The following is a 19,532-nucleotide window of genomic DNA, read 5'->3' as shown; positions in this document are numbered from 1 at the left end:
CATATTGGCTAGGGAGATTCTGGGAGCAGCCATGTGATAAAAGAGTAACTTTTCTAAGTTCTCACATATTTTCATTGTCTGTGCAAGGAATCACAGAAGTAAAAGGTAGTGCTGGATAATCTAGATCTGTTCATTTCTTACAGTGACATAATACAGACAACACATTAACCAGAAAACATATCATGACTTCAGTATCCAAACTTCCAACAGGTACATTGTACTTTTGCCAGCTTACTTGTTTTCCCTCAGCTCAATACTCAGTTTTATCTGCAATCTATACTGCAAATGTTTGCAAGCAACCTGTAACCTCAACTCACTGTAATGACTTTTCTCAGCCAAGATCAGGCTTATGAATTAATATGTAACAGCAAATAAGAATGGACTGATTTTTAATCATAGTCCTATATTCTGGATTGACAGTTCCTGCCAAACTATGGCTTGCAAGCTGAAATTGCCTCAGTGCAGATGTAATGCTAAAGCATGGCTTATTGTTCTGAAGATTTACAGTTTTGAAACTTGAACCTGCAAGATACTCCACATCCCTCATTATTTGCTTCAAGTGTTAACAGCTTGCTCCTAACCACAATTTTCTTAAACTGACTTTGACTACCTGCACCCATCTGAGAGAATCAACATATCAAGTCAGGGTGTCGATAGCCATGGTCAAATTTGTGAACACAGTTATAGGAACTCACCCCAGCTTCCCATATCTGGGAGTCGCCCTGGTGGAGACCTGTATTCCATAAAGTAACTTTTCCAAGCTCTGCCACTCACATATTCCGACTACCACATAGCCTAACATTCTTTTACATGCAGCTTCCTATATCTGGGGGTCATTCTGGCTGGGGGGATTCTGAGAGCTGTATTCCATTTGGTAACTTTTCGAAACTCTGTCACTCACACATGCAGGCTACCACATAGCCTAGCATTCCTTTATGTGCATTATCCAGAACTTTATTCAATTACCAGGGCCCATTCATACTGCAGAATTATTGCACTCTAAGTGCCATGGTTTCATCCCATGAATTCCAGGAGCTTGGAGTCTGGTGAGGCACTGGATCCCTCTGGCTGGCAATTCTTAAAGCCCTTCCCTAAACTGCTACTCCCAGGGTCCCACAGTTTGGAACCCTGGCACTGAAAGTGGGATAATAGCACTATAATCCTGTGGTGTGAATGGCCCCCAAGCTTCACCAGAGCTCTGAAGGTTTTTGTTTATTAAAAAATTATTTGTTATGCCAAGAAAGCCATGGACCTAAGTCTGCAGGACTGGAGCAGAGCTGTTGATGATAGGGTGACTTGGAGCTTTCTCATTCACAGAGTGGCCATAAGTCAAAGTTGACTTGATTGCAGTTAACATCACAATGTGTTATGTTACCTCTTGGCCCCTGTCAGTTATTTGTTACTATTAACATTATCTGAATTCTAGAGCAAAGATGTAAAGTCTCTACAATTTGGACTGTCACACATGACACTGATATAGATTGGTATGGAAGAGAAAACCAGAACAGGGGCACGGTCAAGTCAGTATATGAACATATGCAACTCATTTTACTTTATTTGCTCCACAGTTCATAACTTTTTGATACTTGTTTAAAAGCTTTAGGAATGATAACCAAATGACATAAAATTTGAAAAAGTATATTGAAAATGCTTCAGATAGGTCCTTCAAAAGTAACTTTTAAAGCAACTAGAAAATCTTACTGATTACTTACACATGTTCATATGTAGGCGCACACACACAACATTCTTTCTACTTCTTACAATACCTTTGAGATGTAACTTTGGTAATGTACATTCTCATTACCAAAACGTTTAACTCATTATGAACTAAGTTTGCGTAAATTGACAACAGGATGAGTGAATACTATCTCTGACAGACATAAATCCTACAACTCTTTTAGAAGTTCAGTTGAGCCAATCGAATTTATAAAAGTACATGAAAATTTAAGTATTCATATATGGCACTGATTCATATTACACATTCCATGTCTATTTTGACATTTTTACACTCAGTGGTAAAGGACAATTATAGGAGTGTACATTCACTTTAGGACTGGTTTCCCACAACTCTAGTTTTTTCTTCAACACCAGTCTACATCTATGTTGGGACAGTGTCAAGCATGAAACAATTCTAAGTATACAGTCTTTTTACCTTGGCTCTGAAACTGGAAAAGAGTACCCAACATCTCAGATTAACATCCCAATATCAACTTACCTAAGAGGCACTTTTTGGCTGTAGATTACCTCAACAAGTTTCATAAAGTCAGCTGCTTCTTCCTGGACAGGATCAATGAAGAGGACCTAACAGAAGAAGAGATTCACAGATCCAATATTATTCTTGTAAAACACAGTTTTAACATCCGCTTCCCACTGCAAAGGATCACAAAACATAAACTCAGAAACTTCAGTTAGTGCGGATGCAGCTACCTCAGTCCAGATTCTCACAACACCTTAGATCACATCCTGTATCAGGTGTACTAGTGTACCAGTGCATTTTTACAGCCAATTCGAAGTGGTTTTGGCCATGTGAAGCCCATGATCTAAGCTTTGAAGGCACTCTCCAAATTGCTGAAACCTGTTCCTAAATCATTCCAGCACCTTGGATAGCTCCTTCCAAGTTAGCCAAAACTTGGTCTGGACTCATTCCCCTGTTGATACATTAGCCACCAGCTGCCACTGCCTAGAACTCTCTGGAAGATATTCAGACTGCCAAAAAATGGGGAAGTGAGAGTCATAATGGCTAGAAATCCAACCCCATTTAAAAAAAAACAGGGTGTTTTTAAAAAATAATAAACAGTTTGTGGGAATGCAAATCAAAACCATCTCCTTTTTTGGCTAGAAATAAGGGTTCTTAGGCCCGTTACAGACTGCCGAGAAGCAGCGGTCTGCTGCCGCCGCCGGTTGCAGCATCCGGGAACTGCAGCAGCCAAATGGCATGGTTCCTGGACGCTGCAGAGAAGGAGCGCGAAAATCATGCTCCTTCCTGGGCTCCGGAAGAGACACCGCGAGGCGCTAGTCACGCACTTGCAGTGTCACTTCCGGGGTGCAACATGCGGACGCAGAGCGTCCACTACATCAAGATGGCGGCGGCCATGTGGAACGGCCGCCACCATTTGTTACGGACTCAGCCCGTGGCAGGGTTAGGGGCGTCTGGAAGAGACACCCCTTTCTAACCCTAGCATGGACTGACTCCAGCCTAGGGTGTCCGTGTGTTACAGGCCCCGGGGAGTTTGGGGGAGTAAAGAGCCACAACAAGCCTGCTTTCAGTGTCTGTACCTGTTCCATAGACTGGGCTGCCCTCAAAATTTATTAGACTGAAAAAAACATACCACATGTTCCTAATATCTAAGGAGAAATAAAGAAGCCTATTAGCAAATTATAACTCAACTGTGGAATATATGTTTTTGGATTAAGCGTTTAGTAGGTGAAAAATTGTAAAAAAAAAATCATTCTATTTTTGTTCAGAACCCTGAAAATACTGTTTATTACTATCTGAAGTAAACCATTGATGAATGTCAATTTTTAGTGAAGGGGCAGCTAAGAGAAACAATATGTAAAATAAATTATGGTAGTTACAGTATGTCTGCATTTTGTTTACTTTGAAAAAAATGACTGCTCTCGAAAGCTATATATTTTGTTTTCAATTTCGTTCAGTATTTTAAGACTGCAACTTTACATCTTGTACTCAATTCAGCACAATTCCACAAAGCTGGACTTGAAATTGGAAATGAGTACAGTATTAGAGAAACTTGGGATGAATGTTTATACCCATATTTACTCATTTGGCCAAGGCCCTGACTGACAAAGCTACCACAGGTTGGCTCTCTCACAGACTGATTCAATTGGCTAAAAAAAATGACTGCAAGGAAAAAAGCTTATCATACCAAAAAGAAATACACTGTGTCTTGTAAGAGTATTAAATGAGCTATATGAAAGGCTTTCAATACACATGTATTTCCAGATGAGCACTGATATGATCTCAGATAGTAAAGTGTACTTAAATTGAAAGCATAATCACAAGTGAAAAGTACAGCCTGTTTTGCTGAAACCAAAAAATTAGCTTCATTGTTTAAAAGCCCAGTACTTCATTTTCTTTCTTTAATGAGCTAAGAAGAAGAGTTTGGACTTTGTTCTAACCAAAGGAAAAGCTGTCAGTGCCTGTCTTCACACAACTCATACTTTCTTTATATTAGCAGCTATCAAGCAATGATGTAGCAGATGACATCCAGAACGGGAACAGTAGGAAGCCTGCAGAGAAAAATTCATTTTGATACTTTTTGCTGACACCAGAAATTTTAGTTTACATTAACTTTTTAAATGACAATTAGCAACACCATCCACTGTTAACATGTTCTAGTTTTCATCATGACCCCCTCTGCTCATGTTGCTGAGAAAGCATAGAACTTCTGGTCATCAATACCAATGGTTATATGACTTCACCAAGCAGAAGACAAGTGAAACTTGTTTCAGAATGCTGAAGACATTACCAGGTTTACTGATTAAAATGTGTATTTAACAACCCATCCATATCAGAATTACTCTTAGATTCTCTATACTAAAGGCTGATTCATATATTGTTAATGTGACATGGGTGCCGCTTCCACAATATCAGGTCTCACATTACACACTGGTAAACTCCATCTTTACTGGTGGAATGCTGAATTTCCCTACTGTAGGCCCCTTCCTAACAGCCATAACATCCCAGGGATTATTTGGATGGTTCAGACTGCTGGGGTGGGGAAGAAGAGGAACAAAAGGATGTTGATAAACTCTAACAGGAGAACACTGAACAAAGTTTTTCCTTTGATTAGTTCCACAACCTGTCCTTCTAGGTCTTCCAAGCACTTCCTCTCAAACCCTCATTGATTTTTGTTTGTTGTGAGGTCACAGCAAATTAAAACAGAACATTATGCTCTCTCAAAACATCGTGTTGTCTTGCAAGTTCAGGCTTTATGTTATGCAAAAGACTGTTATCACAGAACAAAGCCCTAGTGTGTTTCAGAGGATTCCCGTTTACTGATGTCCACATTAGGGTCCTCAGATAGTAGTATCAAAAAAGCTCTTTGCTATAGTGATAGACTTGTCAGAGGATGGAGTGTGTATTTGTGGGGGCGGGGAGAAATATTTAAACATGTATTTATCCTTTTCAGTTGTCCAGTCAGATAAAATGTGTGCCTATGCATGGATACAACAGCCCTTCTGAGCATACTTTACACAGTGTGATATACAAACAGACAGCCAGACAGCCCAGAGAACTGGAGGAGTGAGGCATGCCTAGCATTCATGCCTGCCACCTAACATGGCTCTAATTTCATGACATGCAGACCTAACTTGGTTCACCTTCCCTGTCTGCCACCTAATATGACTCCTACATAAAAAGTATATACAGGGCGCCCTTTGTTTACACGGGGATCCTTTCCGGAATCCTCCGTGTAAAATAAACAACACGTATGCTCAAGCCCCATTTAAATGAATGGGGCTTGTGCATGCGGCGGCACACACACGCCATAGGCACACGTCCCATTTGTCCCTATGGGATGCGCTGCCCCTTCCTCCCTGCATGGCTTTCAGCATATGCTGAAAGCCGCGTATGACGCAGGCGCACTATACAAGTCATTTGTTCATCAATCCATTAACCCAGTACATACCAAGTTGTATAAATTGCGTCGAATCTGCCCCATCATTCCTGCATATGCCGGCTTAAGAAGCTCCTGAAAACTTGAAGGCCACTTGTTATACATCTGATCCTTTTCTATGTTGTTGATCCACTAAAAGAACAGAGTAGTAATGGTGAGCTTTTGCAAAATTACCATAAAAACCAAACATTATAGCACACATAGTGCTCTCAAACATTCCACCATAACTCTTGACAAATGATGAGGATGGAAAGTTGCTATCTTAAGCACATTTAGGGGATCTTTGTTGCCCTAGCCATGTACGACACACTTTTCCGCAAGAAGGAAACATTTACATGACAACCCATGTTGGCCAACTATGAGGGTCCCATATACAGTATAGCAATAGTGTCAGAACTAACTGAATACTCCCCACAACACAATAAATCAGGTTTCTGTGGATGATCAGCAAGTTTTATTTCTGATATTTATTTCTGGCAGAGAGATGCAGTTAATAAGGTGTTTTGGACAGAACTAAAGGCCAAGCACACATACATCAAACATAAGCATACCAAAAGCATTAGCTCCACCTTACAAAGTGGGTGGGCTCACTTTGCCCCATTCTCAAAACAGTTGCTCCATCTTTGGTTGTATTTCCTTCTTTCTCAAGCCATCCTTGCCTACTTGTTCTAACCATTGCAGAAGGTTGGTAACAGTGGCTGAATAAACCGAGAAGGAAAAAAACTCCCTACGCATTCCTTTTACCAAACATTCAGTAAAAGCCAATTACTTCTTAAGCACTATCCCAGGCTACACTAGGCTATGTAGTTAACATAATTAAAATATATAAAATCATTGCACATTTAGCCAACTATATAACTATTCATGAGAAACCAACAACATATATCTACCAGTTTGTTTAACATATATAAAGAACCTTCATTCCCCCATCCAAAAGTAATACAGAACAGTTTCTACACAAAATACCAGCTAAAAGGAACAATGCATCATATTCTCATTAATCTATAGTTATGCATAACTCTATATGTCAAAATTGCATACATGTAAAAAACATATCAACAGTTCTACACAAAGTATCAGATGACCAGGTTTGTATCAAATACATATCAGCTAGCACACCTGATGTAAACCCTTCTTTGTACTCTTGACATTCCACAACATATCCATATATAACAACAGCAAATACATTTCTGTACTACTTACTGATATACAAACTGGTTTACAAAGAGTAAGCTAATTGCCCCCAACAAACTGGGTACTTATTTTAGTGATTTTAGTGAAGGATGCCAGGCTGAGTCGACCCAGAGCCCTGGCTGGTATCGAGTACACAACCTTGTGGTTGTGAGTGAGTGGCAGTAGTACAGGAAATTAACCACTGGTAGGGTTGCCATATTCGTTTGGGGTGGGACAATCCCAGATTGGAAGGTTCAAAAACATCCTGTCTGGTTGGGCATTTTTGACACTCCAGTCCTGGATTTCTGCCTTGCTCCAGGGCACATCTTAAAAATCTCCAATCTACTGGAGAAAATGTGTCTGGACAAGGCAGAAAGTCTCTTCCGGGCCAAGCTCCTCCTCCTCCCTCCCCCTCCAAGATGGTCCTCCTTGCCCTGGGGCTGGAGGGAGCCGAAGCTGAGGCCCCAAGCGCAGCGCCGCCTAGGCCTCAGCACTCCAGGCCTGCGCCTCAGCCTCCTCCAGCCCTGGTCAGGCCTAGGAGGAGGTGCTGCGCTCCACGTCTTGGCCTCCTTCAGCCCCAGGGAGGCCTTGGAGGCGGCGTTGCACTTGGGGCCTGGGCTTGCTACAGCCCCGGGGAGGCCTTGGAGGCGGTGCCGCACTCCACGCTTGGACTTCCTCCAGCCCCAGGGAAGCCTAGGAGTGGGGGGTTGCGCTCCGTGCCTGGGCTTCTACCTCCTCCAGCCCAGGGAGGCCTTGGAGGCGGCGCCGCCCTCCACGACAACCTGCTCAGGGCCTGGTCCTTGGCGTCTTCCAGCCCCTGGGAAGCCTAGAAGGCAGCGCCGCCCTCCGCACCTGGTCCTCATCGTCCTCCAGCCCCGGGGAGGCCTTGGAGGTGGCGCCACGCTCCATGCCTGGGCCTGAGCCTCCACCAGCCCCAGGAAGGTTTAGTAGGCAACCCCGCTATGTGCCTGGGCCTCAGCCTCCTTCAGCCCCAGGGAGGCCTTGGAGGCAGAGCCGCACTTGGGGTCTGGGCCTTGTCCAGCCCTGGGGAGGGATTGGGGGCTGTGTCACACTCTGCGACTGGGCCTTTGCCTCCTCCAGCCCCGGGGAGGCCTCAGAGGTGGCACCATTCTCCACGCCTGGGCCTCCTCTTGCCCCGAGGAGGCCGCACCGCGATTGGGGCTTGGGCCTCCTCCGGCCCCAGGGAGGCCTTGGAGGCGGCACCATGCTCCACGCCTGGTCCTCAGCCTCCTCCAATCCCGGGGAGGCCTTGAAAGTAGTGCTGCGCTCCGCAGCTGGGCCTCAAGCTCTTCCAGCCTCAGGGAAGCCTTAGAGGTGTCACCATGCTTGGATCCTGGTACTGGTCCTCCTTCAGCCCTGGGGAGGCCTTGGAGGCATCGCCACGCTTGGGGACCTGGGCCTCCTCCTGCCCCAGGAAGGCCTAGGAGGCGGTGCTGTGCTAAGGGCCTCAACCTCCTCCAGCCCTGGGGAGGACTAAGAGGCGGAATCGCACTTGGGGCCTGGGCCAGCCATACATGGTATAATATCACACATCACAGTTTGATCATACACACGGCACATAACATGGTCTCTCAGCACAATAGTCATGGTAGGATTAGTCCAATCCTGACAACTGGTAAATACCTGAGCCACACGATGGGCTACAGCCACAATGTCGGATCATTTCGTTTGCAATAAAGACAAAGTTCTGGAAATGCTGAAGCCATAGAAATGCCCATTTTCTTCCAGGTTTTTTTTTTTTTGGGTGGGGGGGAGGCAGAATTATTGAGAAAAATGGGGAAAATGCAATGCTACCATGCTTTATAGTTTGAAAGTCACTCTGATATTTTAGAAACATACAATGGGTTGTGTATACTTTACTTTGGTATAAAAATACCGTGTTTCGTATATTAAAAGTACAGTTTATTTAGGAAATAATTATAAATTTGAACGTAGTTTTTAATTCCACCCCGCACCCCCACCCCAAATAAATGGAGCTTAAACATCCTGACCTGTAAAAGAAGACATGAACTGTAAAGAACCTCTTTGGTTTTGCCAGTGTATGTGTAGAAAAAGCTAGTCAGCATAGAATCAACCATCATAGTGTCATGATGGTTGATTCCCATAAAAAGAACTGGGAAAAGGAAACCTGTACTAGGAAATACAATGTTCAGATACTGTACATCAGAGCTTTGCAAACTACATGTTGTGGTAGAACTGCCATTTTTTTCCTGATGTGCCAGAGACTAGTACTATAGTGGGCCCTTGCTTTAAGCAGGGGACCTGTTCCGAAACACACACACTCCGCATAAAGCAAAAAACGTGTATGCTTGAGCCCCTTTATATCCAATGGTGCTCATGCTCGCTGTAAGCACCATGTCCTGAACATTATATTCAACATGTTATAAGAAAATACTGCATAATCCATCTTTTCAAAAACCAGAGCTTACCTCCTAATTTTTCTGTGTTTTTCCCCCTCCTGCTGGAATGGCAAAGGATTGTAGGACCTATCCTATGGTACACATCTGTTTCCACCAGGCACTTACCAAAGGCATTATTCCACAGGGTCAGATGTGTGAACAAAAAGTATAGGCTTCATTCAGACCGAGAATGGTGTGTGCCAAACATAGTTAAGAACCTACATTACAGTTTATATTTCAGGACTCAGAAAAAGATATTGAGTTTTACAGGTGCCCACCTGCTCTTTGCTTCCCATCTGCTCAGAACTGAGGCTCATAAGCTCACTCACATCACTTTGGTGCAGCAGCTGAATGAAGCAACACCCTTCACTCAAATACACTGAAGACTTTCCAAGTGCTCTGCTGTATGTTAAGACCAGTTGGTTGGGAACAGATTGTATGTGTGTGAAGATCATCCACAATTAATGATAGTCTTACTAAGGGACCCCAAGGTACTCCAGGGCCCCACACAACACAACCTGAAAACCAGTGACGGAGGGTAAACTATAAGAACTGGTGTACAATCCACATTTTATCCCATTTTTAAAAATGACGTTCTTTAATTACTTCCAGTACCAAATATGAAAAGCCACACAACATTGCCAGGATCAAGAAATGAATACATACACATGGAATGAAAGAATACCATACAGAAAAGGCAGGACAGGCCTACTAAACAGAGTTAAAACTGATCTATAGTAGTCCAACGAATGTTAATTCGATGCAAGATTATGCACTTCTTTTTTTAAAAAAAAATTAAAGAAGCACACAATAAACAAAGAGAAGAGAGCTTAGTTCTCTTGGGAATTGTACAATATATTTTGCATTAAGCAAGTAATTAAAATTTGCTCAACAACTCAGCCACTAGTATTGCAAGTGTTCATATACTTGTCAATAAAGGGCAATTTGGGATCCTCTGAGATTGGTTTTTTTTTTCCAATTTCTTTCTCAATTATATGAAAGAAAATCACCATTTGGTGCTGAAGACTCTTCTTTAATTGCTTATCCAATGATAACATAACTTGCAGTTAATAAATACACAAATTTAATATCTTGACTACATGTAGGGATAATCTATATTTTATTGCCTTTTTTCCTGGTTGCACCTGAGCCTCATGCCATAGTTATAAAGCTCAGCAACAGAACTTTGGCTGAGAGGAACTTAAATGCTGGCCATTATGAAATTTCTAATTCTTTTGGGTGAACATAATCATTCAAGCAACAAGCAGAATTGAAAGTTTGAAGTCTGCATCATTTAATCAATAAAATTTATTTGTTGTGTTCTGTTAGTTTCCATTTATCATATTCAGCCTACCAACCATTGCCTCCTCTTCTTCCAGCCATATACTTCAGCTGAAGAACCTATTTTCTACTGAAGGTATTATTTTGTTGCAGTGCTTTAAGTCCGGAGTAACCCTTCTGCTACTGAAAGAATTCCTTCCTTTTGTGGAAGGCCTGGCAAATTTGCAAAGATTTGTGGTGGCTCTGCTTCTCTCTTCCGTAATAAACCCAAGAGGAGTAACCTGATGCTGTGCTGGCTGGCCTGGTTGGCACAGGTTAGCAGGACTTTGGAAACAGTGTATGGTCCATTGCTTCTTTCCCCCTTTCCCTTGGGATTTGTCTGTAAAAATCTAAACCTCAAAATTCATACACAGCTTTCTGAGGGATACCTATGTTAGTTTGTATCAGCAAAGACAACCAAACTAGTCCCAACTCAAAAGATTAGTAACGCAATAAAGGTAGTTACTCACAATTATTGAAGAGTGACGGATGTCTATTGCATAAGTGTCATCATTAGATCGAACAGGTAATCTCATTAATTTCCTGAGAACATCTCCCTTAATTCCAAGGGAATGAAGTCCATGCATTGCTTTCCCTTCCAGCTTTAGAGTTTCTAAAATACTTAACATTAAAACAAAAATATATTATGTAGAGAACTGTACCAAACAGCGCAAAAGAAGAAAAAGCTGAGCAAGCCAAGAATAGTAAAAAGCTTTCTCTCCCTCATTTGTGTACAAGATAGTTATATTGAACTGAGCTTTTAAAGCCTCTGACATTGACAAGATGAACTGGTACAATAACACAGAATCAGTATGTATAGAGACTAACTGAAAGAAAGAAGTTGGCAGCATGAGCTTTCATAGACTACAGTCTAGTTCCTCAGATGCATTTAACAACACAGAATGATATCATGCTCATGGAACTAAAGAGCATGTCACTTGTCTTCTGTGGGGAAAAAAAAAAGAACAGCAGTAAGTAGAAGGTTTGTAAGAAATCCCTGGAGACAGGGAAGCAGAGGGAAAAGGAAATCAGAGGAAAGGGAGGCTGGATGTTCAGACAAGCCCTTCATCAGGAAGAGGGACTTCATGTATGTGGTGAATATATTGTAAGACATATTAGTATTTTTTTTTAAAACCCAGACATTTATGTTCTAACATGAACCAACTAAGACTTAGACTTGTGATGGGGGCTAGCCATAGATAATGAAGGAAGAGCCAAGGAGAAAGTAGGGAAGGCTACACACAAATTTTAGAAACAGGAAGGTTTGGAAATTTTGGCAGATGGAAAAATCACAAAAAAAGAGGTCTGGAGTAATAGGAAACCATTGGACCTAGATCCTGATATGGACATTTTGTTATGCCTGGCTCTATTACTGCTGCAGGAACATCAAAAGTGACAAAAAGGATCAAAATACAAGTGCAAAAATGCTAGTGCTTTCCATTTAATTTCTCACTACTTTGAATGCCAGTTCTTGGATTGCTGGCTTTCAGAAATTTTATTGTGATTTAATCAAAATATTATCAAAACTATTCTTGTGATGATTATATGGATTGACACAATAGCAAATTCCAGTATTTACTGAGCAATTATTTAATACTCCTAATCTGCTACTATATACTGGGTCAGACTACAGAAGTAAACAAATTAAATATTTCTCTTGGATAAGCTATTGAGCAAGTTACATAATCCTTTTTGAGTAAATATAAATATAGAAAGACAACTATTAAACTAATACTGTACCTGAATGAATCATGAAAATCCAGGTCTATAGGAAGACCATTTAGAAATAAATGTGCTTCACCAGGTTGAAGTTCAAGAGTTTCATGTAGATGCTAGAAAGATAAAAATTATTAAGCTTTATAAAACCAGGCAAAGAGGTTTTAAAAAGAATCTGAGGAATCTGTCAAATGCTAAATCTATCTATCTGAACAATATGAAATTAATTTAGGGTGGATAAAACTTAATCTTCCAATTATTCTTGAGTATAAGGAATCTATCCTATCTTATACAGAATAAACTTGATGTTAACTATTCATTAGCTTCATTGTTCCTTCAATACAGGTCCAAAGCTCCCAAAAAGGAAAAGCTAAATAAGTCAATAGAGTGAATTTAAATTAGCTTGACAAGTTATACTTCAGGATATTATGATCAGTATTCTTTAACACCTGAGAAAGTCACTGCTGATTCAAAGCATTTTGATGTATGAAATTAAGCTCAGATTCTGCCCACCATGCAGTACAGCTAATACTTTAGAACAGGGGCAGGCACTATGAAACCTATGGGGTGCACACAGACCCTAGCCTAGGAGGTCCAGTGAGGCAGTTATGACCTCCCACTGACCACCCATGATCTTCCATTTTGTTGTTGTTAACTGCCTTCAAGCCAACTTTAACCCATGTGACTATGAATGACACCTCCAAGTCACCCTATCTTCAGCTCCTGCAGATTCATGGCCGTGGTTTCTTTGATTGAGTCTGTTCTTGTGGAGTGTTGTCTTCCTCTTTTTTCTATTTTTCTTCCTCCACTTAACCAATAATTATAGTCTTTTTTATTGAGTCCTGTCTCATGATATGGCCAAAATACGACAACCTCAGTTCAGTCATTTTTGCTTCCAGGGAGAGTTTGGGCTTGATCTGCTCAAATACCCATCCATTGATCTTTTTAAGCAGTCCATGGTAGTCTCAGAGTAATCTTCCATTAACTCCCTCTTTTTTACCTAAACAACAACTTATTGCATCAAACAATAAGTGGGGGAAACTTCAAAACAATTAAACATGCTATGGGGAGGTTTCCCCATTCTGAAACAGCAAGAATGTCCCCCTGCCCTAAGACTCAAAAGGCAACTAGGAGTGGCACAACATCACTTCTAATTCACCAAAAGGTGAACTGTGATAGTGTGCTGCAACCCTTCTGATCTCTGGAGAAGTGAAAAAATGGGACATGGCATTCCTCTGGGTTGCATGATATACCCACACCATTATAAACCATCTTAGTGCACCTCCTCTGAGCAAATCTTGCAAAGGAAACCCCATTATAGGTTTGCCTTAGGTTTTCCATATGTCAGAAACAACAACAACATGCCAACACTGCGAAACAGTCTCAGTTAACATTTAAAGGAAACAAGTAGACTACTGTACTATAGTATACTATGAATCCCATCTTGAGAGAAAGGTGGGATGTTCCATACACACATACATACTTTTCTAACATACAGTTTATCAGCTTACAACAACCATTTTAACAACTGGGGCAGCTTCAGTTGTAGAAAATGTAATGGAAGAAATTATGCAGTTGATTTTCACATGCTGTTTTTTCAGACTAGCCTTCCCCAACCGAACACCTTCAAGATATTTTGGGTGACAATTCCTAACATGCACAGCCAGCATTTTGAACATTGTGAAACAACACATCCAGAGGATGCCAGCTTGGGGAAGACTGTTTCAGACATAGTGCCTTTTCTATGCTCAGTTTCTAACACTGCCATTAAAACTTGGTATTATTTCATTGTTTAATTCTGGCTAGTTAAAACCTAAGTAATAACAACAGCATTGCTATTTTCAGTTCGGAACCTACTTCACTCAAAAAGCTCTGTAAAACTAAAGCCATGTTGTCACTGGAACAGGTCATTTTTTTATACTGAAGTAATGAACATCTTTCAGCATCAGGCAGGGCAGCTTTGATGCTGGATGAACATGATCAAAAGCAATCATACTGTTTGTACATAATAAGATTGTTTCAATGGACACACCTTTTCATTGTGCCTTTTGTAAAAGCTATACAAGTACTGCACAAGTTACCCAACAAGCCTACAGTAAAAACAGTAAAAACAAAAGCAAGCTTTCTTTAGAGAAACCTATAGAATTATTTAGGTTTAAACACCTACAACCTTCTACAAGAACTTGTACTTGAACACTATCCCAACTGCATCTAATCACCATATACTTTTCAATCTTTAATAGCCTTTAGCCTCTTTCCTGTATTGCATTTTCTATTCAACTTTCATTATCTTAGAAGAGAATCTTTCAGTTCTGCACAGCATGAAATCATGCTTCTCCTGCTGTTAGACGAATATCCTGTAGCTCAAAAATGTGCATGACAATTTATTCTGGCGTACCACTGACATCTGAATAGCTGCCAAATTTATATTCAAAGAAAAGAGATTGGGCTTTCACCACTGTATTTGTGGGCATCCAAACTATCTTTTCATACTGTCCATAGAGACAATGTTACCTGTATGTGACCAGGTTTTATTTACACACAGATTTATCCCAAGTTTCATTATGTATAATGATGTTATTTTTCAGCAATTTTCATCCAAGTTAGATTTCAACATCCATGCATAGTAGGTTTAAAATAGAGGGTACAAATTAAAACTATAGGAGGTATTGAGAGCTACGTATGTTTTGAACCATCTGAACAACATCCATGCAAACATCCAATTCACATGGGAAAAAGAAGAGGAAGGAACATTGCCATTCTTGGATGTCCTGGTCATCTGCAAACCAAATTCAGTGGTTGGGGAACATTCACGGTTCGAGCACCGTTGCCATTCAGCAGTTAAGGCACACAGTATACAAAAAACCTACACACACAGGCAGATATCTACATAGGAACACCAACCATCATCCAAGACAAAAAAAGAAGCACAATAAGAACACTGGTGGACCAAGCAAAAAGGATCTGTGAACCCCATTTCCTGGAAGATGAATTAAAATACCTAGACTGGGCTCTACTGACTAATTGTTACTCTAGCTCGGACATGAGAAGGGCTGCCAGACCGAGAAATACCCATAGGAGTGAAAGCAAACAACCACCTAAAGGGAAGGTATTTTTTAACCATATATCAAAGGAGTCATGGACAGAATAGGGAAACTGGTGAGGAAACACAACCTCCAAATGGTCTACAAACTGACCAAGAAAATCTGGCAAACGCTGCACTCAGTGAAGGACCCTCTCACAGTCTCAGGAGTTTACCGCATACCATGAAGCTGCAGACAAGTCTACATAGGGATCACAAAACACAGTGTCCAAAGACAAATCAAGGAACACGAGAGGCGTGGGTCAGTCAGAAAAATCAGCAGTAGCAGAACACATTATAAACCATCCTGAGCATAAAATGCTGTTTGAAAACACTGAAATTCTGGACCATGCCACCAAGTATCAGGTCAGAATTTCAGTGTTTTCAAACAGCATTTCAGTATTCAGGTCAGGGAAGCCATTGAAATCCATAAACACCTGGACAACGTCAACAGGAGAGGAGAAACCCTTAAAGTAAACAAAGTTTGGCTACCAGTCCTGAAAACCCCCAAAATCAAGGGCCTGCAAAAGCAAATGACAAACCACTCTTGCCATTCAACAACATTCCTCTCAACTAACAGTATATATACCCAACTCTCTTCCATGCCAGCATTCTCTGAAGATGCCAGCCATAGCTGCTGGCAAAACATCAGGAAAAAAACTCTTCAAGAACACGGCCTTATAGCCTGAAAAACCCACAAAAAACTAAATACATGTGTTTGTAATGAAATATGTGGAAAACAGTCAGCCCTCCATATCCACAAATTCTTTATCCGCAGATTTAAGCATCAACGACTTGAGAACATTTTAAAAACATTTAAATCGAAAAAAGCAAACCTTAATTTTTGTCATTTTGTATAAAGGACACCATTTTACTACTCTACTGTATTTAATGGGACTTGAGTATCCACGGGGGGTCCTGGAATCAAACTCCAGGGAATATCAAGGGGCTACTGTATATATATAGACATTAGTGAGAATGTGACACTTGAGCGATAGGCTGAAACTTCTTCTACTAGGTAACAGGAGTTTTTAAAAAAGGCGAATGATATCACAATACCTTCAGATCTATTTTAAGAGCTATTTAACGACAAGTACTTGATACTGCTTTAGAGTGTGTTTGTGCAGATGCTGCAGTCTAATAAAACTGAGCAATCTGCAGTAAGCCAAAAAAGAGAAAGAGAGGGAGGAGGAGGAGGAGGAGGAAGATGACGATGACGACTTAAATAGGAATTCACTAAAAAATGCCTATTACAAATTTCAATTGGTTCAAAGAAAAAACTAGCTTCAGGGCTTTAAAAAGTATCTGTTTTAGATCAAACATGTAAAAGTGTCAGAAAAGTATGAAAAACAGTATACTATTTGATAGAGGTTTTCATGTGTATTTGACACATCCACAGAATGAAATTTACAGCCTGATGCTAAGCATCTTTAGCCAGGAATAATATGCACTACTCAATTCTTTGGGACTTCCTTCCTATAACTATGGGCGAAAACTGACAGCCCTAAAGGGACGTCACACCACCCCTTTGAGAGCCAGATCGGGGCTGCCAGCAACCTCACATTACGGTCATGATCTGGCCTTTTTCTGGCCCAAAAAGAAGTGGCCCCCCAAAAAGCAAAATGCTGTTCCTTTTTGGAGTGAAAAAGGGCACCCTTGCTGCCACAACTTGTCAGTATTTCAGCAGCATGGTATGTGTAAATGCCGTGCCATTGAAATGACATGAAGCCGCCACATGTGCGGTCAGCCGTGCAGGTTCCTGGTAGCGTGGGGGCAGAATCAGAGTGTACAGCATCTAAACGCTCAGAATTTCAACCTTAATCAATTGCTTTTCCAATGAGGAGTTATATGCATTTGAACGTGCACACTCTGATCTACAGAGACCATTCCACACACTAAGGAAGTCATTAAACTTAGCAGAAAACATTGCAGCACTCTCAAAAGCTAGAAGAATCTGAAATATTCCCAACTCAGCAATCAAAAACCCTAAACCTAAATACACACAGTGTTTTACTCAGGAAATGAAAATCTAAGCAGAAATGTGGTGGCATTAATACGGAGGAGATATGTTACAAAAGCAGTCAAGGGATATAATGCAAAGTCTGACCAAATACTATCAATAGGTCTTCAGTGAAAACCCATCAATATAACACAATTCAAATTTATGATCAAACTATTGTGGCAGAAGAAAAAGAAATTAAAAGATTCTATACTGGAATCCAGGAGAAAATTGATCATATACCCAAACCAGGCATGTTAATAATCGTAGGCAATTGCAATCTCCCCCCCCCCCAAAAAAAAAAAAAAAAAGGAAACAGAGCAGAAACAAATATTGTAGGACAATTTGGCCTAGGATAAAGAAATGAAGCAGGAGAGTTAACTGATTGAATTTTGGAAGGTGAACAGTTTTTTTTAAATTGCAAACACATTCTTCAGAAAACCAAATGACTGTATATGTGGACATCACCAATGGCCAATACAGAAATCAAATAGATTACATAATTGGAAGCAGAAGATGGAGAAGCTCCACTCTCTCTGAAAAACAAGACCGGAAGCAGATTGTGGCACAGACCACAAACTGCTAATATCAAAAATTAGAGCAAAGCTAAAGAAGAACATTAAACCAACCATCTGTCAAAATCATAGTTCCTGCCATTCTTGCTAGCCACATATTTTTAAATGCTTTCTAATATGGGATGCTGGGATATGCTATACAACTGATGATGCTAGGTGGAAGGATTATTTATTCTCCGTGGTGCAGGATCATGAGCAGCTGTGCAGGGAGGAAAAACAAGCTGAGAAATACCAAGGTCAGTTCCATGGGAATGCCTGGTACCAGGGAACAAGGAGGGATAGTGCTGGGAAAGAGAAAGTTTTGATTTATATACAAATGGGATGTGGGTGCACAAAAAGTATTTGAATTGCTCTGTACTTTCAACGTACTGTATAACCAAAAATGCTTCAGTCCTGCCATCATCATTATACTGTCATCAACTCTGTTTTCTAAATAAACAATACGCTGAATAACAATATAAAAGAGATGAATGGATGACAGATTAATTCCAGGAGGAATCATTGGAAGATGAACCTAGACTTTTAGAAAGTGAAGTAGAAGCTGCACTCAGAGCACTTGGGAGAAATAAATAACCAGGAACAGATGGCATACCCAGACAGCTGCTTCCAGCTACAGAGACAGAATCTACTTGAGTTCAAGCTAAAATCTGTCAACAAATATGAAAAATAAAACAATGGCCAACAGTTTGGAAATACTCAATATACATTCCAATCCACAAGAAAGGATACACCAGGGAAGCTAGTAACTACAGGAACATGGCATTAATCTTTCATGCAAGCAACACAATAAAAACTTTTACTAAATATGGGGCAAAAAACACCAAATGTTCAAGTTAGGTTCAGGAAAGGAAGAGATGCTAAGAATTGTATTGCAAACATACACTGGCTAATGGAACTCACAAAATAATTTCAAAAGAAAAGCAGCCTGTACTTTATGAATTATAGCAAAGACTTTGATTGTACAGATCATGAAAAACTGTGGGTCACACTTCCCGAAATTGGTGAACCACAACACTTCATTGTCTTCATGCATAATCTGTACTAAGGACAAGAGGCTATTAATAGGACAGAATATGGAGGAAAAATGGTTTCCAATTGGCAAGGGGGTCAAGGCAAGGCTGCATTTTATCACCCTATTGGTTTAACTTGTACATTGAATATATTATACATAGGATGAGGAAAGTTGATAGGAAGAAAATAAACCTATTTGAATTGTGGTGCTCAGGAAGAGTTCTATGAATACTGTGGACTGCTAAAAAGACAAATAAAAGGGTCTTAGAGCAAATCCAGCCTGAATTTTCCCTGGAAGTTAATCTGACTAAACTGTCATGCTTTGAACATATCATGAGAACACATGATTCACTAGAAAAGGCAATGATTGCTTGGTAAGGTAGAAGGCAGGAGGAAAAAAGGAAAACCACATTACAGTATATGGATAGACTCAGAGAAACCATGGCATTGGGTCTGCAAGACTAGAGCAGGGCTGCTGAGGATCAGGTGACTTGGGGATCTCTCTTTCATGGCATTACCGTAAGTCGAAGTTGACCTGCAGTTAACAACAAATCCAGCACTATATCACATAAATCTCCCCTTGTAAAATCCTCTCCCAGT

General features: G+C 40.7%; 1 protein-coding gene across 4 annotated transcripts in view; it reads right to left on the bottom strand.

Moving 5' to 3' along the window:
- The window catches only part of LOC149319134 (UDP-glucose:glycoprotein glucosyltransferase 2-like), a 104,038-nt gene that overhangs the window by 55,148 nt on the left and 29,358 nt on the right, over positions 1–19,532 (bottom strand). For all 4 annotated transcript variants that reach the window (XM_089511160.1, XM_089511161.1, XM_089511163.1 and 1 more), the window contains exons 11-14: positions 12,290–12,381; positions 11,020–11,170; positions 5,649–5,768; positions 2,216–2,301 (exon numbers count right to left, since the gene is read on the bottom strand). In XM_089511160.1, coding sequence (XP_089367286.1) covers positions 2,216–2,301; positions 5,649–5,768; positions 11,020–11,170; positions 12,290–12,381 — 449 coding nt within the window. The remainder of the gene's footprint in view (positions 1–2,215; positions 2,302–5,648; positions 5,769–11,019; positions 11,171–12,289; positions 12,382–19,532) is intronic.

The sequence above is a fragment of the Sceloporus occidentalis genome, unplaced genomic scaffold, assembly GCF_023333645.1.
Source record: "Sceloporus occidentalis isolate IW3139 unplaced genomic scaffold, rSceOcc1.0.p SCAF_2, whole genome shotgun sequence".
NCBI lineage: Eukaryota > Metazoa > Chordata > Lepidosauria > Squamata > Phrynosomatidae > Sceloporus > Sceloporus occidentalis.
The sequence above is the reverse complement of the archived record's forward strand: the minus strand, read 5'-3'. Positions and strand labels throughout refer to the sequence as shown.